The 18,094-nt window shown below is 59.0% G+C and overlaps 2 protein-coding genes across 3 annotated transcripts; both read right to left on the reverse strand.

The window, feature by feature from the left end:
- Nucleotides 1-314: 314 nt before the first annotated feature.
- ING5 (inhibitor of growth family member 5) lies at nt 315-17,688 on the reverse strand. Of its 2 annotated transcripts, none has more exons than XM_027966759.2 (8): nt 17,623-17,688; nt 15,442-15,513; nt 10,157-10,323; nt 8,711-8,822; nt 8,455-8,548; nt 5,865-6,000; nt 5,030-5,091; nt 315-3,390 (listed from the first exon to the last, which is right to left on the reverse strand). In XM_027966759.2, exons 1-8 carry the CDS (start codon nt 17,657-17,659, stop codon nt 3,348-3,350), a joined length of 723 nt encoding a protein of 240 aa, XP_027822560.1. In that variant the 5' UTR covers nt 17,660-17,688; the 3' UTR covers nt 315-3,347. The 2 variants fall into 2 exon arrangements, with proteins under 2 accessions (XP_027822560.1, XP_027822568.1); XM_027966767.3 differs by lacking the exon at nt 17,623-17,688 and adding an exon at nt 16,801-17,369.
- LOC132657729 (serine/arginine repetitive matrix protein 1-like) lies at nt 7,541-8,447 on the reverse strand. The gene is made up of 2 exons (XM_060398283.1): nt 8,354-8,447; nt 7,541-8,321 (listed from the first exon to the last, which is right to left on the reverse strand). The coding sequence occupies exons 1-2, from the start codon at nt 8,400-8,402 to the stop codon at nt 7,762-7,764; spliced, it is 609 nt and encodes a 202-aa protein (XP_060254266.1). The 5' UTR covers nt 8,403-8,447; the 3' UTR covers nt 7,541-7,761.
- Nucleotides 17,689-18,094: the final 406 nt, after the last annotated feature.

Here is an 18,094-nt window from a genome sequence, read left to right on the forward strand (position 1 = left end):
CAGAGAGGTTTAGTTTCCTCAGAGCCTTGGCACCCAAGCAGGTCTAGAAGGCAAAGCTTCTGTTCCAGAGGAGGCACTTTATGCCCCTAGGAAGCGACCCCCAGTGCCCTCACTAAAAACATGTCTTTCTCGTGAGCTTGGGACCGCCTTCTGACTCCATGAGACAGCTGAGACCCAGGATCCCACCCAGGCCCCTGGTGGGACTCACCCACTCTGCCCACTGCACGCCCCCTTCAAGAGTCCACACAGCATCCAGTCCCAGCTCTCGACACGACACTGAAGTCTTATTTCCAGAAAGGATGAGTTCTCAAATGTTTGTTCCAAAAAATACTTTATTTGTTAAACAATATATCCATCATCTATAACATGATCCAAAAATACAGATATACATCTTTACATTATTTGATAAAAAGATTTACAATATTTCTTTCTTTTACAAAGAGAACATCAATAACAATTCCTTGAAAACACAATGTAACATTCAGGTTAAAGCTGCATCGTCTTTTTGGATGAGATGTGGTAAGATGAATACCACAAATACATACTAGCGGGGAGGACACATCACAGAACTCTCTCCTGAATGAGAACGCTTTTCTTAGACTTCCCATTTTAAAATCCCTCTCGGCACAGGTAATGAAGATCAACCTCACCGTTCACAAAAAGCTGAGGAAAGCCTGAAACCCTAAGCGTGCCAGCCCCGCACAGGGCAGTCCCTGGCTGTGGGCACACGTGGAAGCTGCTCTTTGGACAGTGTTATTGCTTGAAGCAGTCCTCGCCAAGGGCTGCCGGCGACGGGACAGAAGGCAGGACTGACGCACGGCTGGCCAGTGTCCCACACACCCCCGCAACTGCCCAGGGGCTGCGTCCCGGCGGCTGCCGCCTCGGGGTAGACGGGGGCCGCCCGGCTCAGGAGGCCGCGACAGCACCAGGGTCGTGTCCGCCTGCTCAGGGGCCCAGCCCACGGCAGGAACGGTCACAGGCCTCGTGTGCCAGCCGCGAGCCCCTCGAACTCCGCCGCAGAGGCGGGGGCGCGGCTTAACACCTGCCCCTTCTAGCGCAGCGCGTGCTCTCCTGCAGGAAAACAAGGATGTTTCAACCACTGCTGACGGATACGAGCACCAGTGGCAACGGGCGGCGCCCCTTCTCCGCACAAGAAGCCCCTTCCCGCACAGGCAGACCCGGAAGAGGACCCTGGGGGCCCGCACCCTCGCTGGCTCAGCAATGCCACGGCAGTGGCCGCCTGCCGCCGGTGCCCAAGACCAGCGAACGTCTCATCCTGACGGGGGTGGCGGGCGAGGGGCGAGCAGCGCGGGCTCCCGCCGACCCTGCGGGCCGGGCGCTCCCCGCCACAGGGCCTCCCCAGCGTCTTCCGCCTCGCGGGCAGCCGCATGGTCAGGAGGCATTCAGCCAGGGCCCAAACACGTTCCAGGGATGCTCTCTGTTCTGCTCGTGTTTTCCGTTTTCTCCAAAGCTACGTGCATGTTGTTTTGGTGATATTACTGTAACCAGCAAAAGTAAACGCTGGAAACATAAGCACAGAAACTTTGCAAAAAAGGTCCATGGATGGCATGTTACCGGTGACAAGCAGGGTGACACCATCCAACTTTAAACGAAAGCCTCCGGCAGGGAAGCCAGTCACCCTCCTGGGGAGCAGCCGGGGCGGCGGGCACCCCGCTGAGGCTCAGGACCGCCGTCCAGCTGCGTCCACAAATCCCCCCTCCCGTGGGAACAGTGCTGTGAACGGGTCGAAGATGAAATGAGCTTGTGAGGAATGACCACAAACGTCCTATACTTACCTATCTTCTCCACGAAAACGCAAAAAGGAGTGAAAAGCAAAAGCCTTCCCACAGTTTACTCCCCATAATCTTTAAACATCCGTGCTAACAAAAACCTAAGTCGCTAAACACCAACCCCCCAGGGTTTCTGGCTGAGGCAGAGGCTGAGGGTGCCAGCGGCCCCTTCCTCAGGAACGCCGCATGGCCTGGATGAGCCTGGGGCCGAGGGGCAGCCGCGGCCAGACCCCGCGCCGGCCCACGGGAGCCCCAGGGGCCGCACGCTGCACAGACCGCCTGCAGTCTCCCAGCTCCCTCTGGTGAGGACAGGGTCAGACGCAGGGCGCTCGGATGCGGACCCAGGGCAGCCCCCCGTCACCTGCCGGATGGTAGCTGACCCACGGGCAGCGGCCCCACAGGACGCGGCCTCTGCAGCTCCTGCCCACCGTCTCCTCTCTTGGGAGCGCACAGGACGGGCGGCCGTCAGGGGGGAGCAGGTGGGTTCCTGTCGATGGCCCTCCTCATAGACAGGACGCGCTTCGTCCACGCCGGGAAGCTGGGCCTCCAGTCTGTGTCGCGGACTCCGGGCCTGAGGCAGAGCCGCTGTGCCCGCTGCCTTCCCAATGCGCGCCTGGACGGCCTCAGGGGAGAGGGCGCCTGCAGAAGCCACGGGAGGCGTCCACGCCTGGACCACCCCTACTGTGACCAGCAAGGCGCGTTCAAGACCATGTGCCGATTGGGGAGGAAAGACATGCAGGTTTCCTCGCTTCACCCAGAACTGCTCCTGCGGCACGGGAGGCTCAGAAATCACATCACATAATTGTCACTCCCCAGTCTAAGCAGCTGGCCTGCCGTGCGAGATAGCAGGTCTCAGGCCAGCTCCCGGCACCTGGGCTCACCTCATACTCACACAGACCACCATCTTCATGCTACCACAACTCATCTTCACAGTACAGTCAGAATTCCCGGAGAAACGGACCATCGGCCCTTCTGCTGGGCCGTCTCTTATCCATACCGGTCACGGCACCGACAGCCCGTTTGCTAGTGGAGAATCGTTTACTCCGGAAAGAAAACCCCTCACGGAGGGAACAGGCAGTTCAAACGCGAAGGCAGTACACATCGAGGCGGAGCCCCCGGGGAGAGCTGGCGCTTCCAGGCGCGTCCTGGGCTCCCAGCAAGGCTCAGAGGTGCCCGCGGTGGCCACCGGGGCCTCGGCGAGCCGCCCCAGGAAGCCAGCCAGACGCCAGGGCTCACAGCTCCAGATGCAATGTGACGGCAGCGCACCAGCCACGCACCCACGGAGCCCGGGGCCGGCGGCTGGCCACCACGCGCAGGGCCTGGGGTCTGTGCGAAAGTCACGAGATCAGTCGTGAGGCAAGTCCCCTAAGACTGCTTCTCTGTGCAACAGGGCTCAGGTGGCGTCTCGTCTTTTCGAGGAAACATCCAGAATGACAACTGGCCATTGAGTTATTAAATATCGTGGGGAACAAGGTAGTTTTAAAATGAATGTAAAATATTGCAACATGAACGAGGGAATCCGTCAGCTCGCTCTTCCGGTCCAGTGTCCGCCCAGCCTTACTTCTTCTTCCTCCTCTCCTGAACACAGCGCGGACAGAACCTGCGACCAGAAAGGCACCGTCAGGGGCCCCGGGAGGCAGGAGGCCAGGCCCCTCCCAGTGTCCCGGCACAGCGGGACACTGCAGCCACGGTGCCGGTGCCGGCACGAGACCCAGACGCAGACGAGACCCAGACGCAGACGGCGCAGCCCTGCCGTGGGGGAAGGTCCGCCCGACGCGCTGAGGCCGGGGAAGACCCGAGGCAGCGAGCGCAGCGGCGTGCACACCCAAGCACTCCCGTCACCCGAGCGCACCGGCACTCCCTGTGCGAGGACGTCGCCCCAGGAGCACACGGGAAGCAAGCTGCAGGTGCCAGGCAGCCCCACCAGGCAGGCGCAGACCCCCGCCCTCCCCAGTGGGCTCAGCGGCCCCATGGCCCTGGGCACGCAGCTTCCCGAGGCCCCTCCCAGGGAACGGCTGATGCACCTGCGATGCAGCCGCCCGACCCCCGGCTCCCAGCGCTTGGTCCAGGGCCTGAGCACAGCCCACCAGCCCCGGGGTGGGGGGCCAGGAGCCTCGCTGCACTGAGGGTCACAGACCAGCTGGGAAGCAGCCTGCACTCTGCCCCCTCTGAAGGGAGACAGGGAGGCCAAGCATCAGGCGGTTGGTGGCTGGGCCCGGCCCCGCCCCGCCCCGCCCCGCCTGTCCTGCTCCCTGCACCCAGTGGGGCGCGCATTCGCCTACACAGAAGGGAACAATACTCTAGCGCCTACCAGCAAAGTCCTGCAAACAACTCAAACCCACCACGTGCAAAATCAAACCCAAGTCGCCCTCCCTGCCTCCCGCCCCAGGGCCAGCCCTCTCACCCTTCTTCCTGGGGAGCTCAGCACAGGACCCCACCCCATCCCACACTGAGCCTGCCCCGGGCCACCAGGTTCCACCGGCTCTGCCTGCCAGGGCCCAGCCGGGTGGACGCCACACGTGGCTCTGAGGCGCGCCCGCACCCCCTGCCTGGCCGTCCACTGCAGGCAGATGACACGGACGGTCCCTCGGACGGCCCACGCTCCGGGTCCACACAGGGTGCTGCTGGAGGGAGGCAGGCATGCGCGGACGCGCGGAGGACAGCGTCCCTAGGCCTTCGCTCGGCACAGCCAGCAGGACCAGGCTCTCTCGCACAGCAGAGCTGCAGCCGCCCGCACCTCCCCGGGACAGAGGACCCGGGCTCCAGGGGCGCCCAGCCCGAGCCTGGCCCTCAGCTGCCATCAGAGCTTCCCCAGGGAGAGTCCTCTGTGCCTTGTCTAGACCCACAGTCACCTCGGCCTCCCTCGAGAACGAGAGCAGCTGCTGCCGGAGGAAAGCCCAGCTTGCACAAGGAGGGGATCAGGGCACCAGTATTTAAGAGTCGAAAATCACAGGAACTTTCAGCCAGCCGCCCCACCCCCGGCTCCTCACACCCGTCCCGCACCCACGGGTTCTGCCCACCAGGGAGCTCACGGTGCTGTGGTGTTCACCACTGAGAAACAGCCGCGTGGAAGCGGCTTAAACCCACGTGACTCGAGGTCACTGTCACACAGGGGTGATGACCGACACGACCCAGTGAGGTGGGCAGCTGCCCCTCTGCAGCTCAGCCCCGGGCACCAGGATGGGCGCAGCAGGCAGTCCCCCCGCCCAGCCCACAAGCAAGGCCGGCGCCATACTGACCATTTTCCTTTGGGCTTCGTGGTGAGATCCACACAGGCAAAGTGGAACCACTCGATGGGGCACTGCAGGGAGAGGGAGCAGGCGGTCAGCGCTGCCCGCCCACCGCCCAGCCCTCCCGTCCAGAGGAGGCGGTGAGCGCTGCCCGCCCGCTGCCCACCTGCCCCGCACTCCCGTCCAGAGGAGGCGGTGAGCGCTGCCCGCCCACTGCCCACCTGCCCCGCACTCCCGTCCAGGGAGGCGGTGAGCGCTGCCCGCCCGCTGCCCACCGCCCAGCCCTCCCGTCCAGAGGAGGCGGTGAGCGCTGCCCGCCCGCTGCCCACCTGCCCCGCACTCCCGTCCAGAGGAGGCGGTGAGCGCTGCCCGCCCGCTGCCCACCTGCCCCGCACTCCCGTCCAGAGGAGGCGGTGAGCGCTGCCTGCCCACCGCCCAGCCCTCCCGTCCAGAGGAGGCGGTGAGCGCTGCCCACCCGCTGCCCACCTGCCCCACACTCCTGTCCAGAGGAGGCGGTGAGCGCTGCCCGCCCGCTGCCCACCTGCCCCACACACCTGTCCAGAGGAGGTGGTGAGCGCTGCCCACCCGCCGCCCAGCCCTCCTGTCCAGAGGAGGCAGTGAGCGCTGCCCACCTGCTGCCCACCTGCCCCGCACTCCCGTCCAGAGGAGGCGGTGAGTGCTGCCCACCTGCTGCCCACCTGCCCCACACTCCCGTCCAGAGGAGGCGGTCAGTGCCGCCCAGCCCAGCCTGGCCCACGGCCCGCGCTCTTGTCCAGAGGCGGCGGTCAGTGCTGCCCGCCCGCCCGCCCGCCACCCAGCCCGGCCCAGCCCAGCCCGCACTCACGTCTGGGTTGTCACAGCCGATCATCTCCCCGTAGGACACCTGGTGGCACAGGCAGTAGGTGGGCTCATTCGGGTCCACGGGCATGTCCAGCACGTCGGAGGGGTGCACAGACAGGATGGTGTCGGTGAACTCCGACCTGCAGGGGTGATGGGTGGGGGGTTGGGGACAAACTGCCTGCGACAGCGCCCGGCAAGGGCGCGGCACAACGGCGCAGGCCGGTGTGGGGCAGGCGTTCACCACAAGTCCAGAGCAGTCCCCCAGAAGCAGGCCTGCTCCAGCCCCGCCCCTGCCCCAAGGCCGACGGCACCACGTGGGCGCCCAGCAACACCCGAGAGCACCCCCGAGCCCACGCGGACACCCGGTATCCGTGCAGCCCTGCAGCCCCACCCACCGCCTGACTCCACCAGCACCTTCAGCTCAGAACCGCAGCATCCCTGTCCCAGCCTCCCCTGGGCTCTGCCTCTCGGGAACCAAGCAGCACCAGAGCCACCCTCTGTGCGCGGGGCCACTTCACCTGCCAGCCCCAGGAAGTAGCCCACCACCCTGCACCCGGCGGTTGCCCCAGGGCCCCCGAGCAGCCCAGCCAGACCAGGGCCGTCCACACCACCCCCAGGCCCCCACAGCACCCAGGCCACCCCCGAGACCGCTGCCCACGGCACCACAGCTGCAGGGAGGGAAGGGGCTCGGGGGGACTCGACTCGCCTGGGTTTCAGCCTTCTAAAAGAATCCCATGAGCTCAGTGAGTGAAACAGTACCTTCCCATCAGCACAGAAGGAAAATCCTCCCTCCCCTACCCCCAGGTAAAAACTACAGGCACGTTCAGATATTCATCTGCTAAAGAGACGGCGCATCACACAAGGGACGCAGCAAAGGGAAAGCTAAGAGGCAGCGGCCAACCGGGCGACGTGAACACACCAACAGGGTAAACGGGAGGGATCCAGGTCCCGGAGGGACTGACTGCTCGCCCCTTCCTTGGGCACCGTGCCCCAGTCAGCTGCACCCCAGCCCCTCAACGTGGCCCGCACCCACGGGGCCGCTCCGACACCACGGGCCCCGCACACAGCCACACCCGTGGTCCATCTACCGCACACCGCCACACAGAGGCTGCAGAGCCCAGCCCCTGGACTCCAACCAGCCAGCCTCTCCCAGGGCCCGTGACCAACCAGGGGAGCAGGAGCAGGAGAGCCTCGCCCGCAGGCGGCAGATGGGCGCTCTGGCTTCCCTGCCTCACCACCTTCCCGCCAGCCCCCACCCGGCTCCGTCCACCTGCACCGCACGAGGGCGAGCCTTCGGGGACGCGCAGGCGCTGCCCTCTCCACGACCTGCGTGCGCCCGCAAGGTCAGACGAGGAGCAAACCGTGTGCCCTGAGGGACCGAGAACACAGCAGTGGCCGCCAGGAGGGCGTTCCTGCTGGGCCAGTGGCCAAGAAGCCGCCTGCCAGTGCAGCGGACACACGCTTGACCCCTGGGCGGCAGGCTCTTGCCTGGGAAACCCCATGGACAGAAAAGCCTGGCGGGCAGAGTCCATGGGGTTGCAGAGTCAGACACGACTTAAGAGGCTAAACACCACCAACCAGGAGGGGTGTGTACAAAAAGCATCAAGTGCAAGAAGACCAGAGGTTCCGATGAGCAAAGAAAGGCTTTAAACACGTTATGAAAGAAGCATAACTAAGACGTTCATGTATGGAGACGTTTAACTAAATTCTGTGAAAAAAAAAAGGAGTCAAATGATGTTCTAGAACAAAAACCACAGTATGTGAAATTAACAGCTGAGCCTTGAGCAACATGGGTTTGAACTGTGTGATTTCACCTACATGTAGATTTTTTTTCAGTAAATACGTGCTACAGTATTATGTGACCCTTGGATGTGTAACCTCAAATTCAAAAGGATATCAGGTCAGCACACCTGCACACATGAGGGGAGGGGCCGCTGCACACCTGCACAGGTGAGGGGGAGGGGCCGCTGTACACCTGCACAGGTGAGGGGAGGGGCCGCTGCACACCTGCACAGGTGAGGGGGAGGGGCCATGGCGCACCTGCACATGGGAGGGGCCGCTGCACACCTGCACAGGTGAGGGGGAGGGGCCACGGCGCACCTGCACAGGTGAGGGGAGGGGCTGCTGTACACCTGCACATGTGAGGGGGAGGGGCCGCGGCACACCTGCACAGGTGAGGGGGAGGGGCCACGGCGCACCTGCACAGGTGAGGGGGAGGAGCCGCGGCGCACCTGCACAGGTGAGGGGGAGGGGCCGCGGCGCACCTGCACAGGTGAGGGGGAGGGGCCGCGGCGCACCTGCACAGGTGAGGGGGAGGGGCCGCTGCACACCTGCACAGGTGAGGGGGAGGGGCCGCTGTACACCTGCACAGGTGAGGGGAGGGGCCTCTGCACACCTGCGCAGGTGAGGGGGAGGGGCCACGGCGCACCTGCACAGGTGAGGGGGAGGGGCCACGGCACACCTGCACAGGTGAGGGGAGGGGCCACGGCGCACCTGCACAGGTGAGCACATCTGCAGCCTCAGCAGTGACTGGTGTTGTCATCCTGAGCAAACACAAACGTTCTCTGGGGAAAAAGAAAATGAGCACCTCTCACCCTCCTTTATGCTTCTTCTTTTTTGGGGTGTCATCTTCTGAGGTCCTCCTGCCGCGACCCCTGGAGCCCCTCTTTTCTTTCTGACCTCGGCCTTCTGAAACAAGAAAGACCTCAACTTTGTTCACAGACTTCCTGAAGCAGGACAAGGTTCACCCAAACATGGTATTTACCGTGATATTCCTAACACATGTATCAGACAGACTTCTTCAAAACTCCGTGGTTAACAGTAACAAAACGAAGAAAAATTAGGACTTGCTTTTTAGCCCCCGTCCTCCAGCGCTCTCAAAGTCGCTGCCCTCTAGCTTGTCCTTCAGGTCCGCCTCAAAGCGAGCCAGGTCTGCATCCAGCCTCCGGATGTGCTTGTCCACCTGCATGGAAGGACAATCACACAGTCCACGTGGCTCTCGGGGCCAAACGCCCTGGGGATCACAGACGCTCCCAGCGCCAGCCAGAGAGTGCCGTCTGCTCTCGGGTGAGTCCTGAGTTAAAGAAGCTCTGCTAGAACAAGGCCCACTATTTCCTAGTTGATGCAAAGGTCTTTTTTCTCCACATATGACCCATCAACAGAATAAAGCCTGCTGCTGCTGCTGCTAAGTTACTTCAGTCGTGTCCAACTCTGTGCGACCTCATGGACTGCAGCCCACCAGACTCCTCCGTCCATGGGATTTTCCAGGCAAGAGTACTGGAGTGGGGTGCCACTGCCTTCTCTGAGAATAAAGCCTACTGGGGAGAAAAGCTTGAAGGGATGAGAAACAGCTGTGAGACGTGGAGTAAGGGCTGAGTACACTAGATACTGAATCTTAACGTAAAATGTGAAGAGCGCACAGGTCCTTAAGTAGAAAATGACTTAAGTTTTAGGTTCCGGATGGAGCTGGAAGGAAGGAGAAAGAGGTGGGACATCACCCGTGACCACACAGGATAACACGGGAGGGGATGCTCTTGCTGAGCAGCTGCAGGGACATCACAAGAAAAGCGCCTGCTGGCACTGACAGGCACCCAACACCCCCTGCAGCAGCTTCCCAAGCAGGAGCCACACGGCCCCTCCTGCGAGTGAACCAGAGTCCTCACCTTCATTATACATCAAAGAGAAAACAGGACTGCCTTAAGGATGCTTATCGCACCTAACTCTCAGGAAGACAGGATGCTTACTCAAAGGACTTACTGCTTTAGAGCATCAAAACCCCAAACATAAGCATTAAGCTCTCCTTTGAGAGGCTTCTTTCTCAAACACAACCGAATTCGGGCTTTAATAAATCACTATTGTCTTCCTACGGGAGGTGAGGATGGGGCACCTCAGACAGAACCCCATGTGAGCCACTTCGTGAGCCTCAAGTGAGGCAGACCTGAGAGGGAGGTGGCCAGAACGAGCTCTAGGGCCTCACGGAAAGCTGATAAAAACGAACAGCAAATGTATATACACACACGTAAGGGAACAAGCCGAAGGGCACAGAACGCGAGGCTGCGCTAAGGCTCCCAGGGGGAGGACCCCTCCACGGCGCACCTTTGCGAGCCGCACCGCTCCGCCCCAGCCTGGCCTCTGCCTGCCCTGCCGCCCGGGGCAGCCTTCCCCGGCGCGTGGGGCGGCCCCACTCACCAGCTCTCCCCGCCACGCGGGCCTGGGGCGGCCCCGCTCCCCGGCTCCCCGCCGCCTGGGCCGCCCGCTCCCCGGCTCCCCGCCGCGCGGGCCGGGGCGCCCGCTCACCATCTCGTAGGTCTGCATGGCCAGCTGCACCTTGTCGTCGCTGTACTCCTTGCACTTGTTGTAGGCGCTCTGGATCTTCTGCAGGTGCTCCACGCGCTGGTCCGAGGAAAGCGTCTTCACGGTGGAGATGTACTCCGCGGCCAGGATGTCAATCTCAGCTTTCTTATCTGAGAAACGGATGAAGAGCTGTTCCCCGCGGGCGATCCGGGACAAGCTCACCAGACCCGCAACCAATAAAGCCTGACGATGACAAGCTCCAGCAAAGAGGTGGTTGGCTCGAGCTGGCCGCCTGTGGCGGGCCACAGGCAGACACCCCCGCCGGGGCAGCGTGCCCAGGACAGCGCGGACGACGCGCGCCAGCAGGGGCTCCCTGCGCCTCCCTGGGCTCGCAGGAGTCCCCGTTTGAATAGATGACGTGCTCACCTCACCTATGACCAGCATGCTACTCTCTGGATACACACGGGGAAACAGTCATAACTACAGATAACAAGAAGCAACTCAAACATCCAAGATAAAACAAACAGGCTGCGGCCCACTCACAGAACAGAGCGCTGCTGCTGCTAAGTCGCTTCAGTCGTGTCCGACTCTGTGCAACCCCACAGACGGCAGCCCACTAGGCTCCCCTGTCCCTGGAATTCTCCAGGCAAAGACACTGGGTGGGTTGCCATTTCCTTCTCCAATGCATGAAAGTAAGAAGTGAAAGGGAAGTCGCTCAGCGTGCCCGACCCTTAGCGCTACCCAGCAGTAAGAAGACATGGCGACACCAGCCAACCCCACTGACGCAAGGAAAACACACCCCACGTGACGATCCCATTGTCGTTAAGGGTGGAAACAGACGCAGCCGTTAATGCTTCAGTTTAGAAGGATGAAAAGGCCACTCTTGCAGGTGATATCCAGGGTGCACTCCTCACCGGAAGGGGGCCTGCTCAGGAGTCTCACAGGCCCTGGGCACCAGGGGCCCTATTTGTCCCTCTGGGGAAAGGGTCTCTGGGTATTATTTGCTAAGCAATTTATAAATGTTTACACCACTTCGGAATTCTTGCCTTGAGAACCCCATGAACAGTATGAAAAGTCAAAATGATAGGACACTGAAAGAGGAACTCCCCAGGTCGGTAGGTGCCCAATATGCTACTGGAGGTCAGTGGAGAAATAACTCTGGAAAGAACGAAAAAAATGGAGCCAAAGCAAAAACAATACCCAGCTGTGGATATGACTGGTGATAGAAGCAAGGTCGGATGCTGTAAAGAGCAATATTGTACAGGAACCTGGAACGTTAGGTCCATGAATCAAGGCAAATTGGAAGCCGTCAAACAGGAGATGGCAAGAGTGAACGTCGACATTCTAGGAATCAGCGAACTAAAATGGACTGGAATGGGTGAATTTAACTCAGATGACCATTATATCTACTACTGCGGACAGGAATCTCTCAGAAAAAATGGAGTAGCCATCATGGTCAACAAAAGAGTCCGAAATGCAGTACCTGGATGCAATCTCAAAAATGAGAGAATGATCTCTGTTCATTTCCAAGGCAAACCATTCAGTATCACGATAATCCAAGTCTATGCCCCAACCAGTAATGCTGAAGAAGCTGAAGTTGAACGGTTCTATGAAGACCCACAAGACCTTCTAGAACTAATACCCCCAAAAGATGTCCTTTTCATTATAGAGGACTAGAATGCAAAAGTAGGAAGTCAAGGAACACCTTGAGTAATGGGCAAATTTGGTCTTGGAATGCGGAATGAAGCAGGGCAAAGGCTAAGAGAGTTTTTCCAAGAGAACGTACTGGTCATAGCAAATAACCTCTTCCAACAACACAAGAGAAGACTCTACACATGGACATCACCAGATGGTCAACACCGAAATCAGACTGATTATATTCTTTGCAGCCAAAAATGGAGAAGCTCTGTATAGTCAGCAAAAACAAGACTGGGAGCTGACTGTGGCTCAGATCATGAACTCCTTATTGTCAAATTCAGACTTAAATTGAAGAAAGTGGGAAAACCACTAGACCATTCAGGTATGACCTAAATCAAATCCCTTACGATTATACAGTAGAAATGAGAAATAGATTTAAGAGACTAGATCTGATAGAGTGCATGATGAACTATGGACGGAGGTTCGTGACATTGTACAGGAGACAGGAATCAAGACCATCCCCAAGAAAAAGAAATGCAAAAAAGCAAAATGGCTGTCTGAGGAGGCCTTACAAATAGCTTTGAAAAGAAGAGAAGTGAAAAATAAAGAAGAAAAGGAAAGATATACCCATTTGAATGCAGAGTTCCTTTGAAAAGCAAGGAGAGATGAGAAAGCCTTCCTCAGTGATCAGTGTAAAGAAACAGAGGAAAACAACAGAATGGGAAAGATGAGAGATCTCTTCAAGAAAATAAGAGATACCAAGGGAACATTTCATGCAAAGTTGGGGTCAATAAAGGACAAAAATGGTATGGACCTAACAGAAGCAGAAGATATTAAGAAGAGGTGGCAAGAATACACAGAACTGTACGAAAAAGATCTTCATGACCCAGATAATCATGATGATGTGATCACTCACCTAGAGCCAGACATCCTGGAATGTGAAGTCAAGTGGGCCTTAGGAAGCATCACTATGAACAAAGCTAGTGGAGGTGATGGAATTCCAGTGGAGCTGTTTCAAATCCTGAAAGATGATGCTGTGAAAGTGCTGCACTCAATATGCCAGCAAATTTAGAAACTCAGCAGTGGCCACAGGACTGGAAAAGGTCAGTTTTCATTCCAATTCCAAAGAAAGGTAATGCTAGAGAATTCTCAAACTACCGCACAATTGCACTCATCTCACACGCTAGTAAAGTAATGCTCCAAATTCTCCAAGCCAGGCTTCAGCAATACGTGAACCGTGAACTTCCAGATGTTCAAGCTGGTTTTAGAAAAGGCAGAGGAACCAGAGATCAACTTGGCAGCATCCGCTGGATCACCAGAAAAGCAAGAGAGTTCCAGAAAAACATCTATTTCTGCTTTATTGACTATGCCAAAGCCTTTGACTATGTGGCTCACAACAAACTGGAAAATTCTGAAAGAGATGGGAATACAGACCACCTGACCTGCCTCTTGAGAAACCTATATGCAGGTCAGGAAGCAACAGTTAGAAGTGGACATGGAACAACAGACTGGTTCCAAATAGGAAAAGGAGTACGTCAAGGCTGTATATTGTCACACTGCTTATTTAACTGATATGCAGGGTGCATCATGAGAAACGCTGGACTGGAAGAAACACAAGCTGGAATCAAGATTGCCGGAAAAATATCAATAACCTCATATATGCAGATGATACCACCCTTATGGTAGAAAGTGAAGAGGAACTAAAAAGCCTGTTGATCAAAGTGAGAGAGGAGAGTGGAAAAGTTGGCTTAAAGCTCAACATTCAGAAAACCAAGATCATGGCGTCTGGTCCCATCACTTCATGGCAAATAGATAGAGAAACAGTGGCAGATTTATTTCTTGGGGCTCCAAAATCATTATGGATGGTGACTGCAGCCATGAAATTAAAAGACGCTTATTCCTTGGAAGGAAAGTTATGACCAATCTAGACAGCATATTAAAGAGCAGAGACATTACTTCACCAACAAAGGTCCATCTAGTCAAGGCTATGGTTTTTCCAGTGGTCATGTATGGATGTGAGAGTTGGACTATAAAGAAAGCTGAGCACAGAAGAACTGATGCTTCTGAACTGTGGTGTTGGAGAGGACTCTTGAGAGTTCCTTGGACTACAAGGAGATCCAACCAGTCCATTCTAAAGGAGATCAGTCCTGAGTGTTCATTGGAAGGACTGATGTTGAAGGTGAAACTCCAATACTTTGGCCACCTGATGGGAAGAGCTGACTCATTGGAAAACACCCTGCTGCTGGGAAAGATTGAAGGCAGGAGGAGAAGGGGACGACGGAGGATGAGATGGGTGGATGGCATCACCAACTCGATGGGTGTGAGTTTGAGTAAACTCCGGCAGTTGGTGACGGACAGGGAGGCCTGGCGTGCTGCAGTCCATGGGGTCGCAAAGAGTCTGACACGATTGAGTGACTGAGCTGAACTGAATGCTTATTTCTGAATATAAGTGGTCTATCTCACAATAAAACAGGTCTCTGTATTCACTAGTCAGAAAGCTGTACCTCAGTCAAAAACCACAGTTATTCCAATCTCACAAAATATGTGCCCAACACAACATGTGATAAAAGTGTCCACGCCTAAGCACATCATCATCAAACGTAAAACCTCACAGATAAAGAGAAAGCCTAAAAGCTTCTAAATAGGAAAGTGGAAATAAAGATCACATTTTCAAAGGATCCGGAATCCGAATGCTAGCGGCCTTCTCAGTAGCAGCGCGGAAGCTGGCGGACGATGCAGAACAGCTGCCGCGCTTGGGGGGAAGCGCAGGTCAACCTGGGGTTCTACACCCAGCCAACTGCTCACTGCTGCGGTTTCAGACACGCAACATTATTCACCCTCCCCTCTACCCTTTAAGGCTCCCCTGAAACAAAGGGCAAATCAAGACGCGGCACGCTTAACAGCCTAGCAAACAGGGCCCCACACGGAAGAGCAGCCGCGGGAGAGGGAGGCCTGGGGTGTGCACGGCAGGCCAGCTGGCGCGCTCCGGCGGCCCCCGCGGAGGGCACACAGAGGGCTGGCAGGTGCCTGGCGCCGCGCACCAGGGAGCATGGAAGACAAACCAACCAGCAGAGCAGTGAGAGACGCCGAGAGGAAGTCAGGCCAAGCAGGCCACATGCGCACAGCAGGCGGCCAGCTACCGACACAGGGGCCCTGACGGACACGACATCAGGACAGTGTGAACTCTGGCCCACAACACCCAGGAGATGGCGGGAAGGAGCTGTGTGCACATGAGCTGGCTGGGCGCAACCAAAGACGTCAGTCTTCACTTTCTGAAATAACTGAACAGCTAAAGTCTAAAACCAAAAGGAAATAAAGAAATGCAGCAAAAACGAGGTGCTCAGAAATAAGGAGTTAACACCAAAAGACCCAAAAGCAGGGTGTAAACTACACACAGAGTGTGAAAAGGGAAAATCTTTTAAAGAGAAGCTAACAAATACTTTAACTGCAAGGAGGGGATGAGGGTCATAAAGACGAAACGCAGGAGCACCAGGCACTCAGTTTGATTGCACAGACTTGGCACTCTGAGACGTCACCCCATGCCCGCAGCACCTCTGCCCCAGGTACCTGGAAGCGCAGCACCACCCCCAGGGTCCTGCCTTGGGGAGCTGCTCTCCCCACCCTGGCTGCACTGAAAGGCCTGCACCCACCTTCTGTCCTCTGGTCCAGCTCTCGCATCAGCTGGAAGTTCCTCTGAAGCTCACAGGGAAGGTTCTCGATACCTGAAACAGACACAGCAGGACAAAAGCTCACCTTTCCAGCCTCACAGCTCAAGGCCACAAGGGGTAAGCCCACTCTAGCTTCTGTTTGCTAGGGTTTGGAAACAAGAAGAATCAGGGTATCTTTTCCCAGCGACGTGCTCTAAACACTGAACACACCCTGGTACAAGCTGACGTGTTTGAGCACTTGTCAGAAACTCAAGAAGTTAGATTCAAACAGAGGACAGAGGGTGCCCATGCGCCTCTCCCACCCCAGACCCCAGGCCACTCCTCCCTTGCAGACACCCCGTCACAGCGAACCAGCCCAAACCCCAGGGTCCTCCTCCAACTCTACTCTGAACTTGGGGCATGGGGAAGTACCAACCGGGGCTGTGTGGGGGAACGTGATGCAAAGATGGAGCTGCCCAACACAGAGGCACTGGCCACGTGTTCTGGGCTACTTGAGCACCTGAAATGGGGCCAGTACCACAGACGGACTGAGTTTCCCATTTTATGAGAGTTTATTTAAAATTAAACAGACCAGGAAGGACAGCACAGGGAGGACCCTGCACCACACTGGTCTCCTGTCCCCACTGCCAGGCTCCTGGTCTGGGCCAAGCCCGGCCCCTGCCTGCAGCCAGGATGGGCCCCTCTCATCAAACAAAGCTGGTGCTTAAGCCCCATGGCGCCCTGGCTCAGCAGACACCGAGCGGACCCCTCAGAGCCTCTCTGTGGGACCCCGCCCCCCCGGGGTTCCTACTGCAGCAGTACCCCTGCACTCTGAGACATGCTAGACTCCTTCATGACCTTTAAACTCCTGTGTCCCATCTGAGAGCATGTCCCAGGAAAATTCCTGGTGCACAGCAGGTGCTTAGGGAGTGAGCAGGGGCTTCTGTCCCCAAGCCTTCACACGGGTGCCCGCAAAGGCCAGGATCATATTCCTCGGACTCTCCTCCTGGGCCCCACCAGGCAAGCACCAGGAAAGAGGACAAGCCACAGTGCCCCCCCTACAGGCACCTGGGTGCTCTCCCACCCAGGACCTGTGCTCAGGCTGGGCCAGGACTAGGTGATCCCCTGCGGATCACCACAGTCTTCCCCAGAGCAGAGGTTCAATCCCTACTCTCAACACCCTCAGGTGAGGGTCTGGGGGCTGTGATCCCCAGTACAGCACAGTGCTCTAGAGCCACGGGGCCCAACACCCACCAGCCCCACCCTCCCCAGGCCATGCCCCAGCGGAGGCCAGACAGGAGTCAGGACGAAGGACTCCCACGCGGGATCGCCGCTCTCCAGCAAGAGACCTTAACAAGCTACCTGGCTTCTGCAGGCGGCATCACCTGCTCTGTGAAATGTGGAGGAAAAAAGCCACCCGCTCAGGAGTTCTGCAGAGAGGGCAACATGTGCAATGCGTCGGGACATCTGGCCACGACGATGACCCCTGCCTTGAACACCCTAACCCCGGCCAGTAAGTAGCGCCCCCAGCCCCTGGGCTCGGACCGGTACCCTCAGTGACCCTCTGCGCCTGCATGCCTCGCAAATGCATGAAATGAGGCCTGGAACTGAGGCACAAGCTAAGTCACATCACAAGCAGGCACAGAACACCGAACTCCGAGGCCCTGGGCCCCCCAAACCCGACCCAGAGTCCCAGGCGATTGGGACTCAACCATCTTGGTGGGCCAGTCCCGCCCCCAAGGCGGGGCGGGGCTCGGAGGGGCGGGGCCTGACCAGAGGGGGCGGGTCCGACAGGGAAGAGAGCGGAGCCCAGCCGATAAGGGGCGGGGCCCCGCCCAGGAGGCCGTGTTCAAGGGCGGGGAGGGCGGGGCCTGCAGGAAGGTGGGCGTGGTCGCCTGGAAGGCGGCGCCGGCCGCGCGGGCCCCGCCCCTTGGCGCCGGCCCCGCCCCGCCGTGACGCACCTGGAATTGGCGCGGCCGTGCCGGCGGGGCCCGCGCCGCCCGCCCCGCGCCCCTCCCTCGCCGCCCCGCCCGCCCCGCGCGCCCCCGCCGCCCCCGCCGCCGCCCGGCCACCCCGCCGCCCCCGCGTGCCCCGGGGCCCGCGCGCGGAGCCCGGCGCTCGGGGAAGCGCGGCAGGGGCGGCGGGGCGCGGGCGGCGGGCTGGGGCGGCGCGCGGGGCGCTTACTGTCCAGGTAGTGCTCCAAGTACATGGCGGTCGCCATCTTCGTCCGCGGCCGCGCTCCGGGTCTGCGCGGGCGGCGGCGCCGCGAGGGCCGGGGGCGGGGCCGGCTAGTCACTATTAATGAGCCGCGCGCGCTGATTGGGCGCCGGCCGGGCGGGGCCCCCGCCTCGGCTTCCGGCCGGGCCGCGCGCGACCTCGCGCGGGGGCTGGGCGGGCTGGGCGGCCCTGGCGGGCGGGCGGGCCTGGTGCTCGGCCGGGGGGCCTGGTGCTCGGCCGGGGGGCCCGGGAGCGCGCCTAGCGCCTGGGGGGGGGCGACTTCCGGGGCGGGGGCCGGCGTGCTAAACCCCAGGCAGACATGTAAAAGGGGGAACGCGTTCACTGTTTTGCCAGCTTTACCTGCGTTATACAAACTCAGGCTGTACGGAGATGTACAGCTCCCCCACTCCCGGAGGCGCGGGCCTGCGATCGTCTTGCT

This window comes from Ovis aries, chromosome 1 (genome assembly GCF_016772045.2).
Source record: "Ovis aries strain OAR_USU_Benz2616 breed Rambouillet chromosome 1, ARS-UI_Ramb_v3.0, whole genome shotgun sequence".
In the NCBI taxonomy this organism is placed as follows: Eukaryota; Metazoa; Chordata; class Mammalia; order Artiodactyla; family Bovidae; genus Ovis; species Ovis aries.